Here is a 19,883-nt window from a genome sequence, read left to right as displayed (position 1 = left end):
ACAGTGCGTGGTGGAGGGCTGTGGGAAGGATGGTCGATGGATCCGGCTCTTAATCCACTTCTTGACTGTGTGGCTTTAAGCCAGTTACTTAACTTCTGTAAGCCTCGGGTTCTCTTTATCGTTAAGAGGGACCGCTACAGCGTGGGATGGTGAGTACTAAATGAGATCACCTAACACAAGCACTTCGCCCAGCGTCGGGCCTGCGGTAAGCCCCGAGTAAGCAGGAGCTGTGGGTTTATTACTCTGATGATGATGGGTCCCGATGATTACTGAAAGTCAACCAGATAGTAAGGGGTCAGGATCCCCCAGGAAACAGGATCCGCTCCAGATGCTTTAAATGAACCCACTTTAATGAAGGGACAGAAGTGTGGGCAGGTGAGGAGAGCCAGTCAGGATGGTGAGACACCCAGGGTCTAGTGGTGGCAGGAAACGGGGACCAACCCCCACCCCCTGGGCGTGGACAGGTGAGCGCAGGGAAGGATGTTGAAAGAGGCCTGGAAGAGGGGCCACCTGGCATCCGATGAGCAGACAAAGGACTACAAGGCAGGGAGAGAGCAGAGAAGCAGCACTGCCCCCTCTTGCCTACACCCTCCTGCCCCATCTCCCTCAGGTGCCTCCCTCAGGTGAACCCAGTGAAACAGGGATGTGGAAGCTCAGTGACAGTCAAGAGAGATGATCAGCAGCTCTGAGGGACAGAAACAGAGGGTGTGCATCTGGGAGAAGCTAGGTGCTCTGCGAGCTGTGGGAAGGGGCAGAGGGAGGGTCAGGAAGGTCAGGCTAATGGACTTTGGGGTGTGGGGAACCCCTGGTAAGCAGGGTAGGGAGGGACTGACATGTTTACACATGAACGTGTATGGGGTGCCTTGCTGCCCAGCCCGCAGAGGAGGGTCGCGGTGGGTGGGTCCAAGCCAGTCCCTTCCCCAACATTCCTCCGTCCTCCCGCCAGGTCTCCGAGTCACTGGACTGCGGACCCTCGCTCCTGGGGGAGCTCTTCTCCCCTGTCACTTCTTGCGTCCCAGCCTCTTCCTCCTCTATTAAATGCCAAGCCGAGTGTGAACCGTGACCGACCTCCTTCTCTTAAAAAAAAATATACTGTTTACTGGATTACTATATTAAGCCTAAAACAGAAAAAAAAAAATAAAATAAAAAGGGAATGGGAGCAAGGCAAATGCTCTCCCTGCCTCTGCTTTGTGACAGGGAAGCCGTGGGTTTCAGGGCTGTGTTCTTAATAATTCGTAGTTACTGAGCCTTTGCCTTGAAGACAGTGCCTTCGGTCAGCAGGCTCACACTGATAAGAAGACATAGTCATCCACCAATTTAACAGCCTCAAATGTGTCTCGGCCTCATTAACATATGTTTCCGAGGGGATGTTCCTTCTCCAATTATAACTGACACTCAGCTGGAGCCTTCTAAAGTGGGCCTTTTACAAATAAAATGTGGGTTTTTTTCTGATGATAATAATGGCTAGCATTTATTGAGCACCCATTATGTATTAGTGACAGTATCTCCCAGGGGCGTGTATTAACTCATTTCATTCTCAGAACAACCCTAAGAGGCTGGTACTGTCTTACAGATGAGGAAGCTGAAGCACAGAGAGGTTAAATAACTTGTCCTGGGTCACACCGCTGCTAAATAAACGGTGGACACATACTTCAAATATAGACTTCTTTTGAAATTTTAAGAAGAATGCATCTAAGCAATGCCTTCAGTTCAATTTTAGATGTACCTAAGTCAAACTACCAATATTTTATACCACCTGACGATTGGTAAGAAGTAAAAAAGTAGCTGTCGTAATTTTATTCTTTCATTCATTTAGCACACATTTCATGAGCTCTGGATGCCAGGCCTGTCCTCAAGGAACTGCAGTCAAGGGCAGAGGCCGACGTGGATACACACCATCCAGTTACCTGGATGTACAATGATAAATCAACAGGCACAGAGATAGAGAGGCCGCAGAATTAATGTCCAGGAAAGTTGCAAGTGGCTCAGTGAGAAGGAAGTGAGTTGGGCCAGATCAAAGAATAGCCTTCCATTTTGACCAAGACACTGGAATTTATCCCGAAGCCTCCACAGAGCTGCTACGGAGGCGTAAGCAGGGCAGCGGCGTGATCTGGGCTTAGGAGATTTATGTGGCATAGCCTACAGAGCCAAAATCGAGTGGTTGTACCCATGTGCCGAGTTCAACCCCTGGGTCAGGATGATGGCTCCACCAATCAAGAGCCATGTAACCTTGGGCAGTATACTTAACTTCACAATTTCCCATCTGTAATTTGCAGATAATCATCATACCTATATTACGGAATAGAAGTAAGGATTAAAATAGTATCACATATAATATTAGTGAAAGTAAATACTCAATAAGTATTAGTTACTACAGTATATTGGCTCTTATTGTGAAACCATTATTGATATTATGAATTATTAGTCACAGTGGCCAACATTACTATAGTGCTTACTCTAGATTATCATCACCATTATTGTCACTCGGGGGGATGGGCTGGAGGTAAAGGGCCAGAGGTCACAGAGGCTAGGTGACAGTCGCCATACATCCTCATTCAAATTAGACCAGAAAAGTGCTTTGGGTCAAAAGCTACTACTGGGTCAATTTAGGGAGTTATAATCAGCCTTTTTTAAAAAGTGAACGAGAATGAAATAGGAAATATCAGAGTACGTTGCTCATCATTGCAGTCACTTCGGTTTTGTGAATCTTTTTTCCATTTTATACACATAAACACACGCATTCACATACATATATATATGTATCCAGCCACAATGTATGATGCTTTTCAAATTATGGATTGCAGGCAAGAAGGTTTTACAGACCCTGGGGTAGAAAGTATTATCACCGGTCTTCCCTCCAGCCCTGCCCCTCAGGTGCTCAGCCAGTGCCAGGAGGCTGAAGGTTAAGAAGCCAGAGGTCAGAACTGTGGGTTTGGGCCCCAGTAAGATGATTTGATTTCTGTGTATCCTAGGTCAGTTTCGAACTAATTTCCAGGGGCATTTTGAGAACTAGGTCCCAAAAAGTATCACCTACACATCTTGATTGTCTCTAGTTGCAACCCCAAGGCATTGTCAGTCTACTAATGTTGGCTTGGTTACTGATGCACCCTGTGGCCTTGACTCAGGGTCACTGTTGCTCCATGTATAAAATGGGAGTTAAAATAGTTGTCTTATATGCTTTATGGTTATTATGGGGCACCAGTAAAATCAGAAATGTTTGCACTCTGAATCATGGAAAACACATAGAAGGAAGTCTACAGTAGACACTTGGGATCCATGATGAATCCCAAAGACGCCAAGTGGTAACCTCAGACCATTCTTCGGCTGAGTAAAGTGATGGAGCTTTCCAGGTTAGAACATATGGGCCCATTTGTTCATAGCTCAAAGAGAGCTCTTTAAGGAGATGAACAGAGTTTGCTGTGGAGTGCAGGCTGAGACCTGCCCTGGAGGGGGTCTTGGGGAGGAAGAGATTTATGCCAATTTATATTTACGCCAGTGCCTGAGTATGGTCATTCATTTCACAAATTCTTAGGGAGCCCCTGCTCTGTGTCAGGCCCTGTCCCAGCTGGGGACATGATGGGAACAAACACATGATTCCCATGTAGAGGGATTACGGAAATCAGTGTCCCCTGGTCTTTGATGCCGACTTCCTTAATACCCATCACTGGAAGAGAGGCTGAGGCATCTTCCTGGTGGGCAGGCGGAGTAGCAGGAGGGGCCAGGATTCATCATCAGGGGCCCTGAGGGCAGGGCCCCCTCTGCTTGTGTGTGGCCAGCGGAACGGCGCCCGCACCCCTCCAAGTCTGAAGTCCCTCCTCCCCAGCCTCGCGGGGCCAGTCAGGTCCAGGATAGACTGCGGTATTGCCTTTGCATCCTGGGGCCTGAGCTCACGCCCTGTCTTTGGTTCCCCGACTCCAGACCGCTCGGCCCTGAGTGCCGCGAGGACCCTGTTCGTGGATGTGGAGGAGCGCGGGCCGGAAGCCATGGACGTGAAGGAGAGAAAGCCGTACCGCTCACTGACCCGGCGCCGCGACGCCGAGCGCCGCTACACCAGCTCGTCGGCGGACAGCGAGGAGGGCAAGGCTCCGCAGAAGTCCTACAGCTCCAGCGAGACCCTGAAGGCCTACGACCAGGACGCGCGCCTGGCCTATGGCGGCCGCGTCAAGGACATGGTGCCGCAGGAGGCCGAGGAGTTCTGCCGCGCAGGTGAGGGCGGCCAGGGGCGGGGCTGGGGGCAGGTGAGCACCCGGGTGCGTGGGCACGTGAGCAGGCAGGCGGGCTGGACGCGGGTCAACGCCGGGCCTCGGCTCTTTTGGCACCTGGATCTGGACGGAGCCTGCCTGTAACTCATTCTTAGTTTGTTCATCTTCACGCTCACCCGGTCCGTTGGCATAAAGAGGTGGTTGAGAGCTGGGCTGCCCAGAGTTGAGTTCAGAACCCCCACGGCTCTCCTCTAGGCCTCAGTCCTCATCTGGCAGATGGGCCTGAGTAGTCTCCCGCTGCTGAAGAGCGACGTGTTGTAAGTGGTAAGCATACTAACATCAAGCAGCTGTTGGTTTTACTTGTCATATATGTATCCATTCAACAAATAAATCACCTTCTTTGCCTCAAGCATTGTCCTAACCTTGGGAGGAAGACGATCCTGAGATAGACCTAACATCCTGGCACCTGACTCCTCTCCTTCACTTCCTGAATATAGTCGTCACCAAAGCCTGTCCATCCTACTCCGAAATACCTTTCAAATCCATCCCTCTCCTTCACCCACTCTGCCACTGTCCCAGTTCAGGCCACTGTCATCTCTCCAGGAGGGTTGACCACAGCCCCTTTTACCCAGTGCTGCCCCCTTTGGGCCATTCTGTGCACTGCAGCTAGAGTGTGGTTGGGAATGACTCCCCATTGCCCTCAATCTGAGCTCCTTTACCTGGCATAAGGGCCTTTCCCCAGATCCACTTCTCTCCCTGGACTGTTTCATCCCCTCCCTCCCCACACCCTACCACCAGCGCTCCAGCCCTGCAGAGCTCCTCATCATTCCCACGCATGCCATGGTATTCCTTCCCTACCCTGGTGCATCAGTGATTCCTGTTTTTCTGCCTAAAGAGCTGTGAGCCTTCTGTGATGCCCGATGGGCTACTGCTGGTGGCTGATTCTGCCCCACTGGCTCCCCTTCCAGCCAGGGCTAGCCAGGCAGTGTGCTGTGTAGTTTAGCTATGTTTTGGCATTGTTATCTAATCCTTACAACAACACCAAGCTGCATCATTTGCCCCAGGTCCCAGAGGTAAGAGGAACTGGCCACACACACACCCCCTCATATAGCCTGACACCCACCAGGCCTCTCACAGGACTGAATCCACATGAGGGCTGACCTGTTAGTAAGGCTGCCTCTCAGGCTTGGAAGAGGAAGGGTCTTTAGCTCTTATCCAGCTTGTGGTTTAGAGTTCAGACTGGCAACCGACAGATCTGGATTTGAATTCTGGATCTGCCATTTTTACTACCCTCAGCTTCCTCACCTGGGCAATGGGATACCAGTGATGACTCCTAATAGTAGGGTGCTCCTGAGGATTAATGAGGATTGTAAATAAAGCACTTGACACAATGCCTGGCATGGGGCAGGTGCTACCATGAATTGCCTTCTCTGGGTCTCAAGGAAGGGAAGGGACAAACTGGTATCAAAGCTTTCTTCCAGCTGTCTTCTGCCCATGCTTGATAGAGCTCAGCCAGCCCTGACTGGCCCCATTTAGCCTGTGTGTCACCCTAGCACATGAGTCTGCAGAGAAGAGCCCCCCCCCTTGTCTTTATCAATAATAAGTCAAAAGCATTCCCATGTCATAGGCAGGCCTGGCCATGGTAGTCTACAAAGTACTTGCCTATCCATTACCTCCCTTGATCCCTAAAAATTCTGTGAGGGTAGCAGGTCGTAGATTATCATCCCCATTTTAAAGAGAGGAACTTTGAGGCTCCAGTGATTGCACCAGCCCAAGATTGCACAACTAGATGTTGAGTGAGGTGGTATGTCCTCCCATGTCCTGGGATCCTGAGGAAAGAGGCCAAAAGAACATAAAGCAAACAGATCATAAGGATTTCTCACATTTGGTGAAATAAATCTCCTAAACTCCCACCTCAGGGGGGCTGGGCTGGCTCACAGGGATCAGGGAACCCTTAGAATCATCCCTCACCTTGCATTTCTCAGTCCTGAGATGTCTCAGCTCACTCATACTCACGCTGAGTCTGGCTGCCTAAACGGGCATGTAGGGCACACAAGCCACGTGGAAATGGATGCAGCCTGCGCTGTTTATTTCACATTCTTCTAGTGTGTGACTGGCCTCCCTTGAGAGGGCCAGCCCATCAGGGCAGGAATATGAGCGGGGGCTGCGGCGGGGAACGAGACAGGGGTGGAGAAGGGAGATCAGAGAGAGGTAAATGGGGCAAGCAGGGAGGATGGTGTGCAGAGAGGGTGGGACACAGACTGAGGGGATTGGGATTTAGGCTCCAATTTGGAGTTTCTTCTACTTAGAAGGAGAGCACAAATGGAGGGCAGACTGGAGTATGGCACATAGCGTGATATTCAAAATATTTAACATCCGTCTGACCTATACCCTGACCAACCGCGGACGTCTGCCTGGCCACTGAGCAGAGCTCAGAGGCCCCTGCTGTGCTGCATCACGGGGAGGCCAGGGGTTGTTTCTAGGGAAGGGGCTGAAGTAGACAGAGCAGAGGTGGGGGGCACTGGGTGGGACGAGACTCGGGCATCAGTTGCCAGCCAGTATAGAACTGTTTCAAATTTGTAGCCAAATTAAGGCTGGGGCAGCATGAACCCCACCTGAGCATGGGTGGCTTGGGGCACCCCCCCCCCGGCCGCAGCTCTGATTTCAGCAGCGGCCCAGGTGGTCTCTTCTCCCCTCCTTCCCTCTCTCTCTATCCATCCACCAAAGTCCTGCCAGAGCGTGTCTGTTTTCTTACAACTTGTACGGAGTACCCACTCTGTGCCAGGACAGAGGTGCTGCACCCAGAGCTGCCTGGGACACTGAGGAGCACAGGGCTGATTTGCCGAGTGATGCCCACGACTGTGGTCGGAGCTCTCCTGCTGTCTCCCCTCCTCCCTCTCTGCCAGGTCCCCTCCTGGACCAGGGGAGGAGACCTGCTCACTTGCCTTTGCAGGCTTTCCTATTCAGCCCTGGCCCTGGTTGCAGGAATCCTTCCAAGCTCAGATATCTCTTCTTTCTCTGTTCTCCAAGTTCACTGTCGTCAGCAGACCTCTTTTCTGAGCTCCTGCCCTCTGCCAGATCAGTGGTTTAATTGGGATATGGCCCTTGGTGCCTTTGTCCACCCCCTCTTTCTCACCCCCAAACCACTCATGGGAATATTAGAAATATGGGAGAAGCTGTCCTTGAATAGACATTGAATGAACATTCAGGTAACATGGAAGCTGTGTTTACTATGGAAGGAGAAATATTACTCAAATACAAATCCCCAAGGGAACTCCCCCCACCCATGTCTTCCCTGGCCTCAGTCCTGGACATCGCCAGGCCTTCCTGAGCCCTCCAGACCTCTCAGCAACCCAGCTCTGGCTCCCTGGATTACTCCAAAGCCTGCGGATTCTCACCACAGTCCCGAGCCCCGCGTGGCATGAGGAAGCGGAAGGCAGAGCCCGTGGCCTGTGCGAGGCCCACTTCTCTCTGCCAGTCCCCATCTTCCATGTCATGATCCAGGCTTTCCTGACCTGGCCAGAAAGACCTTCTGGTCCTGGGGCAGCCATCTGCATCTCCTCAACTAGGCGTCTGCCCTGCTCAGGAGCGCTGCTTTCTGCCAACTCCTCCCTGGACCAGACATCAATTTAACAGACATCTATTGAACCCCATTTAGGAATGAGTCTGACATGGTCCCTGCCTCTGTTGAGGTCAGCAGCAGCGGAAGGGTCAGGCCCTTGGTCCTACTGTGTGGGATGACCGGGGCCAAGGACTCTCAGAGGGAGCTTGGCTGCAAGAAGCAATGACTGCCACACAGGGTGTAGGTATGAGGGGGAATTTCACAAAGGAGGTGCTGTATGAGTTGGGCCTTAAAGGATGTGGAGGAGTTGGGCTGGTGGAGGAGGGGCGAGGAGCCGTTTAGGCAGAGAGGCCTGTGTGCGGAACACCACGCAAGCTGCAAACACAACAGTGAATCCCGGGCTGAGGGGTCAGGTTTCTGGCGGGGAGACCCTAACCATGCTCACCTGCCTTTCCTCCCAGGAGCCAACTTCAGCCTGCGGGAGCTGGGGCTGGGACAGGTGACGCCCCCTCATGGGACCCTGTACCGGACAGACATAGGCCTCCCGCACTGCGGCTACTCCATGGGGGCCAGCTCCGACGCCGACGTGGAGGCCGACACCGTGCTGTCCCCTGAGCACCCCGTGCAGCTGTGGGGCCGGAGCACACGGTCGGGGCGCAGCTCCTGCCTGTCCAGCCGGGCCAACTCCAACCTCACGCTCACCGACACGGAGCACGAGAACACCGAGACTGGTGAGTGGCCCGCGCGGCCTGTGCCAGGCGCCTGGCTTTCGAGGCCAGGCTTTTCATTACAATATTGATTTTCTGCTCCATCGCTGGGGCTCTGGTGACCTTGGTGGAAAAATTGCTTTGCTCTCAGTGGTCAGAAGTCAGAGCCTCTTGCACAGTCACCCGAAATACCCACCCACAGGTGACACACCAGAGATTGGGTCGCTGCTCTTTGTTTCCAGATCGGGGGGTGCCTAAAGCACGGGGTGATTCCTTGCAGGGTGCCTCTGTGTGGGGGAGCAGTGGTCACGGGTCCCCAGCAGCTTGTTGTCCATCGCGTCAGCCGTGTCTGGTGCTGCCTGAATCCTGCTCAGCCTCCAGTCTCCAGGGGCTCAGTAGTCCTGGGCAGTTGCCACAGGTACGCCCTGCCCCAGGGTCTTATGCTGGTCAGAGAATGGTCTTAAACAAAAACTGTCATGTTGGGGTAACTTAAAACTTGAGGATTTGCTCCCGCTTTCCCTTGATCTCAGCTGCAGATCTGGGGACATGCAGGCTCTGGGCTTTCTATCCCCCTCTCACCTCTGCAGCCCTTCTTCCAAGGCCCAAGTGATGTTGTGGGAGAAAAAGAAGAGGGCTAGTTCACATGCCTCCTTTTTAAGGTGGAAGAAAGGGAACCTGGTTTCAGAACCTTCCTCCTTCCTTTTGGGACCTTGTTGGCAGATGTCTGAGGGGCTCTGGGTTAGATGCAGCCCTGCAGGGTGCTGCTCAGGCAATCTCCCTGCCCTTTGTGCCCTGCCACGCTCTGGGCAGCTTTGTGGACCCAGGTGAGAACTGAGAAGGCACCCACTGGGTCTGGCAGCGAAGTCTTGGGGAGGGTGGCAGAGACCAGGGACAGCCCCTCTGCCCAGGGGAAGAGAGGGCTTTTGTTTCTCAGAAGTTTAATGAGGAGGTCTGCTGGTGCTTCCATACCAGAGTGAGAAGGGCAATGTGAGTGAAAACTCGGCCAAGCCAGGCACCAGTGCCCCCTACTGTTTCCAGCTCCAAATGCAGGATCCTAGTGATTCCTGTCCAGGATTCCCCAGAGTCAGGGTGGGGACCACATCAGAGGTGAAGGCTTAGGCAGTTTTAGTCTTTGAAAAGGATGCTCTAGCTAGGTTATACACAACACAATCCCAGATCTGGAGTCAGGCAGGAGACCAGGTAAGGTCAGGGTCAGGTGGGAAATTTATTTCCTTAAAGTGTCAGATGCAGCAGAGTTCCAAATATCCATTCCACCACCCCTCCTGGAGAGCTCGGAGGTTTTCCTAGGGAGCCTGTGCACCTGTCTGGGGGGAAGGGGAGAAGCAGTGCCATATGCTGGCTTGGCATTGTCTCCCTCCCTTGACCCCCAACCAGCCCTGTGAGAGGGCCAGTGACCTCAGCACCTGAAGGAGATCCCCCTCTCTGCGGTGACAAGACATCCACACTCCTTCGTCCACCTTCTCACCGAGGCCTAGGCCAAGCCAGCAGCCCCTTCTCTCTCCACTCCCACCATGCGCTGAACCAGAGCAGGGATTTGATGTGTGAGGCCTGTACAGAGATAATGGTCTCTGATTAAGAGGCAGGAAGCCTCAGTTCCATCACTGACCTGGGATGTGCCACTGGATAAGTTGGATCCTTTCTCTGGGCCTCTGTTTCCTCATCTATAAAATAAGCAGTTTAAACCAAATCTGCATTTCCTGTATCTGAGAATGTTAATGTTCTTAGGTTGGGGTGGGGATGACAGCAGGAAAGTGCTCTGTGGTCAAATAATGTAGGAAGCACTATGTTGAATGAATTTAAACCAATTTCTTTACTGAAGGACTTCTCAGAGCCTTTATTAAAATGTGCATGCTAATAGGTAAATCCCCAAGGATCTGCAGCATTCCCCCAGTTGATCTGAGCATGGAACCCTTTATTCTCAGAGTGTCTGATGGGTTCAGTGTTCTGATGAACATCGTTGGGGAATAATTGAGCTGGATGACCTGCAGGCCCTTCTGGATCTGGGGTTCTGTGACTCAAAGTGCTTACATTCAGGTGAAGGTGCACGAGAAGAAAAGGACAGTAGCAACATTGAGTAGCTGCTGCTGAGCTGCAGACCCCAAGCACAGTACCAGTGCTTTGATTCTAGCATCTCATCTCCCCCACCCAACATCCCTCTGAAGCAGGTTTTATTATCCCTTTTGCACAGAATAAGGAAACTGTGCGCTGAGGGGTTAAGATACCTGCTGAAGTCACACAGCAAGACAGGATTTGAACTCAGGCCTCTATGGCTCTAAAAATCTTTATCCTTGTAGCCCTGGTGACAGTGAATTTCCTCTGCAGCAAAAGACTTGGGCTGTTTGTTCTTTTGAAGGCTTCTTGCCATGGTGACAAAAGATCATTTTTCCATAAAGTCATGACAGAGTGAGGTGCACACCACCCACATTATTGTATATTCCCTGAGAGCTGAATTACAGCTGAATTAAGCCTCTGTTGGGTGATAGTGACAGAGTCGAGGAGCCTGAAGAGCTTCTGCCTTTGATGAGGGGGACAGGAAATGGCCGCCTGCTTCCCCTGGCCTGGCCACCTTTTCCTTCTGATCGTCCCTTTCAACGCTGGCTGCAGCACTTAAGCCTCGCTATACTCAGGGAAGACAGGCAGGTGAAGGAGGTGGGCAGGTGAACCTAATGAAGGCCCGCTGGCCTCCACAGCCCTTCCAGGCCAGGACTCCCCAAGCCCAGACACCCGCAGGTGCCCGCGTGCCTGTCCAACTTGCTGCTAGCTAGGAAGCTACACTCATAGGGTCTAAACGGTGACGATCAATCATACTGACAGCTCATGCGCCGTAGGAATGGCTCCCTTTTATCTGCTGATGAGGTCGACAGCGCTCTTGTTCACACCACAGTCTCCCCAGCTTACAGCTGAGGGGCCCAGGAAGATGGCAAGAGTGGGAGCCAGGCCCTACACAGGAGTCTGGTTCTGTCCTGGCTGCTGCCCCTCGCATCTCCCTCTCCCTCCCCTGCCCTCCTCTCTTTGTCTTGCATTCATCCCCGGCCCCAGTTCTCCTTCTCTGATGAGAACTCAGGTCTTAGCACCAGAACGGGGCTCTGTTGCACTGGGTGCATTAGCCAGCCCCTCACCGTGTGGCTGCTTTTCGGGAGTATGGGGGAGCCATCCTGAGGGCCCACCATGTGTCAAGCCACTGCTCATGTGTAATTGCCTTTAATCCTCATGAAGATGCCATGGCATTCCCATTTCCCAGATGGGAAAACTGAGGCTCCAAAAAGGTCAACTGACCTAGCAGAGACTACGTAGCTGGTTAAGTCAGCAGGTCAGCAGAGCTTGGGTTGGAAGTCAGATCTCTGCAATCTTATAGTCTGAGCCCTTTGCCCAGGTCCATTTGAATCAGTAAGTGTTGGACTCTCAATTGAGGCCACCAAAAATGTGTGACCAAGTTCTCAGAGATCCTGACCAAAGGTGAAAGCAAAGTAACCCCCAGCGACTTCCAGCCACGGGAAGGAACATCCACTCTGCCTCCCCGCCCGGCCTTGCATTAGTCAATAGTAATTGTCAACAGTATTGATAGTGGTGGAGGCTTTTGCTGAGGTCACAGTGATGCGGCACGCAGCAGCCATCAATAATAACTTTTATGGGGTCCATTAAAGCCAATTTCTGCCCCTGAAGGTTAATGTCAGCAGCTTTTATGTCACTGCTTAATATCCAAAATAAATACAGGATTGACTGGGTAACAGAAACACAAATCTTCCACCCCAGGGCCGTCAGGCACAGCCAGCCCTCGGGCCTCTCATGCTGAGGTGGGGCCTGCAGGCTAGGCGACAGGCCAGGCACGCGGTCGGTGCTCAGTAAGTGTTTTTTAGAAAGCAAAGGTCATGATCTGAGCTCGATTCCCAACCACTGGCTCTGGCTGACACGATGTCTCTGTTATAGATTCCTATTGTAATTTGTTCTCCATCTATCCCAAGCTCCCTCAGTGTGCTGGGCATCATTCTAGAATCAGGAGTCTAGATGAATAGCAGGGGGGTGGAGACATGACAGACATCCTTGGGTCTCTGTCTACAGGGGAGGGGTAGCAGGCACCATTGCGGGGTCGAAAGAGCAGCGGCTCTGGAGTCTAATGAGGAGGCCTGGCCTCATATCCTTGCGGTGCCACGTCCAGCTCTGAAACCTTGGGCAAGTCCCCCGTCCTCCCCGAGCCATGGTTCCCTCACTTCTGCAACAACATATCCGTGGTTGCTAGGGACGGAGAGGAGGGGGATGGGAAGTTAGGGGTGCTGCAGAAATTCTGAAGATGCATAGTCTGATGGCCGTACAGCAGTGTGAATGTCCTTAATGCTGCTGAGTTGTACACTTAGCACTGGTTTAAAGGGTTATATATGTTTTACCACAATAAACACACACACACACACACACACACAAAGAGCATATCATCTTCTTTCCTTGACATGTTACTATGAGCTACAACATTTGTGACGCATGTGGTCTGTGTTTGTCCTTAATTAATGCGAGCTATTAATATTAATTTCTCAAGGAGCTGTGGAATGACAGTAAAAGTAGCCATTGGTTTTACCCTGAGGGTTCAAAGGCTTATTCCTTCTTTCCACTCACGTTATGCACCTGGGCTTGAAGGCCACGGAGGATTTCACTAAGCATCAGGGCTCCAAGAGAGGCATTCCCAGCAGAGGAAATTGCACAAGCCAAGGCTTAGAGGCATGTGTGAAGAGGCATGGTAGGTCTAGCAAATAGTGAGAATCTACTCCGTGCTTTAATCCCAGAGGCAAATCGCGAAATGCATCTAGAAAAGAAATGATGAAAGAGAATCACGGTTACCCCCAAATTATCATGCAGCCTAGGTGTCAAAAGGGAAGTTATTGGTTAACCTAATTAGGCAGCCAAATTGCTTATTCAGAGTCAGAAGATTAGGTGAGCATCTTCAAAGCACAGTGAGAAAGAAGCTCATTACCAATTTAACTCAATTTATCCTCTACCCTCCCTGGCCCCATGCTCATGAGACGTGGTTTAAAAAATCTATAAGAATATCTATCATTAATTCCCTAAGTGGCCCAAGTACTACAGCTACCCAGCCATTGTGTGCACAAAGCTCCATCTTGTAGGATAGGAAGCCGGGCCCCCTTGGCCTGAGTAGGGATTGGACGTCCACATTTGACAACCCTTCTGTCTCATGAGCTGGCCCACACTCCCTCCTGGGAAGGCAGAGGAATTAGGGATTTGACTCTCTGACAAGGCAGTAAAATGAGGGCTGTAAGGCCCCGAGTTCCAAAAAGGATTAGAAAGGGCCTATTAGAGAATCTGGGAATCTGAGAATCAGGGAGCTAGAAGCACCTTAGAGACATCAAGCCCATTGACTCTTAACCTTTCCTCAATTTCCAGCCAAGGAAACAGATTCAGAGAGGTCGGGTGACTTGCTGAAGGTTGCACAGCTAGTGAATGGTAGAGCCAGGGTTTGAGTCCAGATCTGCCTCTCCCCAGTGCCCATTATCTTTCTTGAGCACTGCACTCCACAGTTTGTTCTGTTTTATAGAAACGTGTTTTTATTAGTTCAGCATGTACTGTGTTTGTGTGTGTGTGTGTATGTGTGTGTGTGTACACATAAAATCTGGGAGGTGATTCTAGCTATTTCCAGAACATAAAGTTCTTTGTCAGTATTGGAAGCTTACAGGAAAGACACTGACCTGTTAGAGCTGATTTAGAGCTAGAGATCATACCAGGCCATTCTCAGACTGTGACATGCTGGGAGAAGAGACATTTCAAGTAGGGATCATAGAGGGTTAAGAGAAAAATTCCAACCAGAAGGTATCTGAGAAGATTTAATGGAAGGCTTTGAGGGATGGAAAAGACTAACAGGTAAAAAGGAAGAAGAAAGGGTGTTCTGTGTAGACAAGGCATGAAGGTGGACAAATAGAAAGTGTGTCCCATGAGGCTGTAAGATAGGGGTGCAACTGGAAATACAGGGACAGTGTGTTCGGAGGGAAGGCTGGAGAGTTAGCAGGATTGCCTGTCATTTACCAGCTATTTATTGAGCACCGACTACATGCCAGGCAGTTTTAGATATTGGGGTTCCAGCATGATCAAAACAGACAAAACTATCCACTCCTCAATGAGGAGACTGATGATCAACAAGTATGAAAACTACATGTTGCAGGATGTTTCCAGATGATTAAGTGTTACGAAAAAGGGAACAGGGAATTCCAGGGTGAGAGCAAGGCTGCGGTTCTAAATATGGCGGCCAAACAAAGCTTCACTGAGAAGGTGACATTTGAGGCATGGGAGCAAATGGTGAGGATGTCTGGGAAAAAACATGGTCCTGGCAGATGGAAGAACAGGTTCAAGAGCCTTGAGGCAGAAGTGTGTCTGGCTTGTTTGACAAGTAACAATGAGACCAGTATGGTTGGAGTAGGGGTAGGTCAAAGAGGTGATGTGGGGCAGGCCATTGCATAGGCGGCCACGGGAGGGTCCTGAGCTGAGGAGTGATAGGCTCTGACTAATGCTAGCCCAGGAGCATTCTGGAAGCTGTGTTGAGAGTAGACCCTGGTGGGCTATGTCCAAGTAGGAGGCTATTGCTATAATCCAGGAGAAAGAGGATGGAAGCTCAGACAAAGAGGAAGCATGAAGGCAGTGAAGAGGGGATCTGGCCTGGAGAAGGGAACAAGCCACCTCTTCCCTGGTCTACCCTTGGAGCAGTGAGGAAGACCTCCATACTCAGGTTCTGTGACCAAGATGGGCTCCTTCCTCTCAGGGGAGGGGCACATTGGATCCTTCTTCGAGCCTCATAGCTCCTTCGGCCCAGTTACAGGGTCCTTGAGCACTGGCCTGTCCCATGCCACATCCCATGCTCTCTTATGGCCTTGATCATGAACCACACCCCTTGCTCATTCCTCATACCACACTCCCAACCTGCTGCTGACCATCCCAGTTTCTAACCTTGCTGCCTGACTCCCACTCCCAGCCTTGCCTTACCTCCCACATGAGGCTCTTGACACCATCTTTTTTTTGTTATAATCTTGGCTTTCCTTCAGCCATAACTCCAACCCTTCCTTCTGCTCAGACTGCCTTGGTGAAGTCTGACGCGGGGCCTCCTCTCCCTAGCATTACATCTGCTAGAATTGCCTGTGATCTAGAAGCCAGTATCTGATAGCCACTAACACTATTGTTTTCGGGAGTTCCTTGTAAGAAGTCCTGGCCCAGTTAAAATGTGCCCCAGTCCACTCCCCCTGGTTGTGCTCTGTTGCTCTCCCTGGTGGGCATAACATGCTAATACAGGAGCACCTGGCTTCTGACTTGGGAAGAGGAAAAGAGAGACAGGAAGATTCAAAGCTATGCTAAATTAAGATGGATTGCATTCTTGAAACTAGGTTAGGACCTGCTGTGTGCAGAGAGGTTCAGCAAACCACAGTTATGCTTTCAATTTGAACCCAATGATGTGCACAATAACAAACGTCCTACCACATGTTTCCCAGGCATCTTTTTCCCCGTCAGTAAGTTCAGCTTTGCCCAGGGAGAATGGCTTAAGGAGTAATTGGTGGTGGGAAAAGAGCTCCCTGCCCACAGGAGCCTACTTCCAGTACCAGGGTGTGTGGAGTCCGGGGACAAATCTGGTGTCAATTTTAGGCTCTCTCCCCAGTCCTGGTATGACCTTGAACCAGTCACTTCTTCTCTCTGGGCATTAGTTTCCCCATCAGCCAGATGGGGTTTTTGGAATCTCAGGCAGCAAGATTAACTTGGAAGGAGAACGGGCTTTGGAGTCGAACTAGGAATCCCAGCTTAACCACTCATCAGTGGATGGTTTTGAGCAACCTACTCAATCTCACTGAGCCTTGGTTTCTCCATCTGCAACATGGGAATGAATAGGTGCCGAACCCCCAAAGTTGTAACAAGCCTGCCAGGTGACTATGCATATGAAGGAATCAGCACAGTGTGTTCCAAATTGTGGATCATGACTGATCCTTAAGTAAAGGCTGGGGCTCCGCACCATCATTTAAAATAATAACAACAAAGATAACAGAGAGGCAGAGGATAGAGTTCATGACACATAGTAAGTTGTTTTGTGAATTTTTAATTTAATTCTGCTTTACACACAGCTTTGGTATGAGGTCATCCCATACAATGTTTTTCTTATTCAGGAGTTGAGTTAGAAAAAAATAAGTTTAAAAGATGGTACCAGGCATGTAGCAGGACCTTGTGTGTGTCACTTCCTCTCCTTCAAGAACCCCTCAGCTGAAGATTCCATGATTCATGATGTCAGAGTCTTGTCCAAAAACTGTTGACATTGTATTTTGGGGGCTCCCTTACTGAGAATGAGTATAGATTTGGCAGAGCCTCGTGATTCCGTTGGGCTCTGGGATCAGATCAACTTGCCCAACGTCACATAGCTTGTATAATGATAGAGCTGGCATCCCTGGTCTGTAGGTCCCAGCCATCTTCCCTGTGAAAACGGCCAGTGGAGTGGCTAATATGGTTGTGACCCCCCCACCCCGCAAGATGGGAAGAGCGGCTCAGGAAGTTCCAGGGGGCTGAAAGAATCATCCCTGGGTTCACAGAACCCGCTGAATCTCCACTCGGTACAGAGGCAACCGAAGAGGAACCCCAGGAAGATGTACGTGAGCACCACAGGCAACTAGCATGTCGAGTGAAATTTGGCTTCCCCCAACTCCTGGATCCTGATTACAAATTCAGTCACACACCAGTCAAGCCAGGCAGATTGACCACAGTATAGAAATGGCTTTCTTTCCTTTGACTTCAGGCTGGAGAGAAGCATGTGGAACAAAGCAGGGGAAGGGCTCCCGGAGTTCACGTGGGCCTGATACATGAAGCAGAGAGTTTAACAGCCGTCACTCACGGGATGCGGAACCGGTCTCTGGGCAAACCTCGCCATGCACCTCTTTAGGGAAGAGGTCTCAGAGAAGGCCAGACCCTCCCCCAAAGTGGCAGGCCCAACTTCTGATGGTGGGAGAGCAGCAACGGTGAAAAAACAGGAGCATTAAACTAGCAGCCAGAAGCCTCAGGTCTGATACCTGGCTGTGTGGACTGTTAAGAAACAGCAAAAGGTTTGTTATGGCTAAGCCGGTGGGGATCCAGAGGAGATGAGGCCAGAGAGAAAAGCTGGCCTCCATCGTGGCGGAAGACAGTTCAAAACTACTAGCTCAAGAGCTCAGCCTTTCTCCTGAAGGTCAGAAGGAACCACAGAAAAGGTTTAAACAGAGAGAGGTCAAAGGGGGCAAATTGCCTCTGACACTGTGAATGGAATGGTATCCCTCCCAAAATTTGTATGATGAAGCTCCAGGCCCTACTATGAAGGTATTTGGAAGTGGGGCTTTGGGGAGGTAATGAGGTTTAGATGAGGTCATGAGGATGAGACCCTGGTGATGGGCCTCGTGCCTTCGTAGGAAGAGGGAGGCACTGTTCTCTCCATGCGTGCGCACTGAGGAAGATCCATGTGAGCGCGAGCGGCAAGGCAGCCCTGGGCAAGCCAGGAGCAGAGCCCTCACCACTGCCTCACCATGCCGGCCGGCACTCTCCGGAACTGTCAGAAGCACTGCTGTTGTTTAAGCCACCCAGTCTGCGGTATTTTGTTACGGCAGCCCAAGCTGACGAAGACAGCCTCCAAAAGCTTCAGGAACTTGCCAGCCAGGAAGTCACAAAGCTGATACCTAACATGGGGCTGTCGAAATCCAGAGCTCTTAACCCTGCCCATTGCCTCGTGGAGACAGGACGGCAAAACTATCTGGGTGAATGACTGCCAACGATTTTGTGGGTTAAAAAGGTGCCAATATGCAAGACCATCCCCTCCAAAGAAAACCAAACAGAAACAAAACCCTTAATGATTCACACTTGGGAACACAGGCTCTGGAGCCAGACGGCCTGGGTTTGGGCACCAGCCTTTTGACTTCCTAGCTGTGTCACCCTGTGTTACACAAGCAAGCTTCCGAAGCTCTCTGTGCCGCAGTATCCTCACCTGCACAATGGGAATCATTCTCCTGTCTGCCTCATAGAGTGGTTATGAGAACTAAAGGAGCTCAGAGAGTTAAAGCGTGTGGAATGGTGCCTGGTGCTCAGAAAGGGCTGCATGAGCTTACACTGTTGGTGTTCTTAATTGTGCAGCACTCCGGGATTTACAGAGTGTTTTCGCATTTTGTTGAACATTTGCAACAACCTTGCGGGTAGATAACTGTCTCGTCATTGTTTTGGAAGCGTTCTGAGATCACAGGGCTGGGAAGTGGTGGGATGGAATCCAGTCCCAGGCCCCTCTGACCCCACACCCACGCACCGCCATCCCTAACAGGGACAGGCGGCTGGTCAGCCCAGCTCTTTCTGCCAACCATAGCTTCCCAGCTACCAGGGCCTGATTTTCCTCAGGCCACTTGCTCCCAGGCTGCGCTACGAGAAGGATCTCAGGCCGGGCTATCTGTTCAGGAAGCAACTTCCCTTCAAATAAGGAGGCGAATCCTTTCTGTTCCAGACACTGAAGAGGACTTTTCTCTCCACTACCACTCAGCAGCCTGGCTCCTAAATGAGTTTTCTGTGCTCAGCTTTGTAGGATCTTAGCTACAAAACAAATTGCTTTTCTGAATGTGCCTCCAAAAAGGAAATAATCGTATGGAACAAACCAGGTTTGAAGTGTGGTATAAACAAAGGGAGATTGTTTACCATTCTAGCTGCTTGTAAGGATGCAAGAGGGAGGAGAGAGCGGCCATCCTGGGTGTGAAGTGGGCTGTGAAAATGCAGAGGAAGCTCTTCGATAGGAACCAAATGGGCTAAGTCAGAAGGTAGACAGCACATTAGAAGTGAGGCGCCCTGGGCATCTCTCTGCTCTTGCAGCCTCACTTGGTGGCAAAAAAAGAGAAACTGCTCAAGTCCAGAGGATTTACCCTTCTTTCTACATGCATCCACAACTTTCGATCATTTATTACCTCAGCCCTAGAGTTAGCAGTGCTAAAAGATGCATTTTATTTGGAGAAAATAATGTGTCATTTTGTCCCCCCAGCTAGATTTAAAAAGCTCTTCAAAAATCTGCTGTGGCACTGGGCCATTATTACTCACATTTAGGGAGTGTGTAATAGCTCACAATGTCCTTTAATACCCAACATTTCATAAATTATCACATTATCTCCCTGGTCCCGGCACCTGAGCCCACACCCTGACTTTGAACCCTGACAGTGGACCTTCGAACTTGGAGCCCACGTGTGGGGGATGGGGAGGCAGTGCCCCCAGCTCAGTGAGTCACTAGAAGGACTCACAGGGCTCAGCTTATAGTGGGACGCAGGGCTAAGATTTATTACAGCAGAAGGATACAAAGCAAACCAACAAAGGGGAAAGGTGCCAAGGGCGAAGTCCGGAGGAAACCAGGCATAAGCTTCCAAGCGTCCTCTCCCAGGA

The 19,883-nt window shown here is 50.9% G+C and overlaps 1 protein-coding gene across 12 annotated transcripts in view; it reads left to right on the top strand.

The window, feature by feature from the left end:
• The window catches only part of TENM4 (teneurin transmembrane protein 4), a 711,025-nt gene that overhangs the window by 334,216 nt on the left and 356,926 nt on the right, over positions 1 to 19,883 (top strand). For all 12 annotated transcript variants that reach the window (XM_081798927.1, XM_081798926.1, XM_081798930.1 and 9 more), the window contains 2 exons: positions 3,919 to 4,206; positions 8,226 to 8,495. In XM_081798927.1, the coding sequence (XP_081655053.1) occupies positions 3,984 to 4,206; positions 8,226 to 8,495 (493 nt within the window). In that variant the 5' untranslated portion in view covers positions 3,919 to 3,983. The remainder of the gene's footprint in view (positions 1 to 3,918; positions 4,207 to 8,225; positions 8,496 to 19,883) is intronic.

This window comes from Leptonychotes weddellii, chromosome 11 (assembly GCF_054177405.1).
Source record: "Leptonychotes weddellii isolate Sample4059 chromosome 11, ASM5417740v2, whole genome shotgun sequence".
NCBI classification, from domain to species: domain Eukaryota; kingdom Metazoa; phylum Chordata; class Mammalia; order Carnivora; family Phocidae; genus Leptonychotes; species Leptonychotes weddellii.
This window is presented reverse-complemented; position numbering and strand designations above follow the sequence as displayed.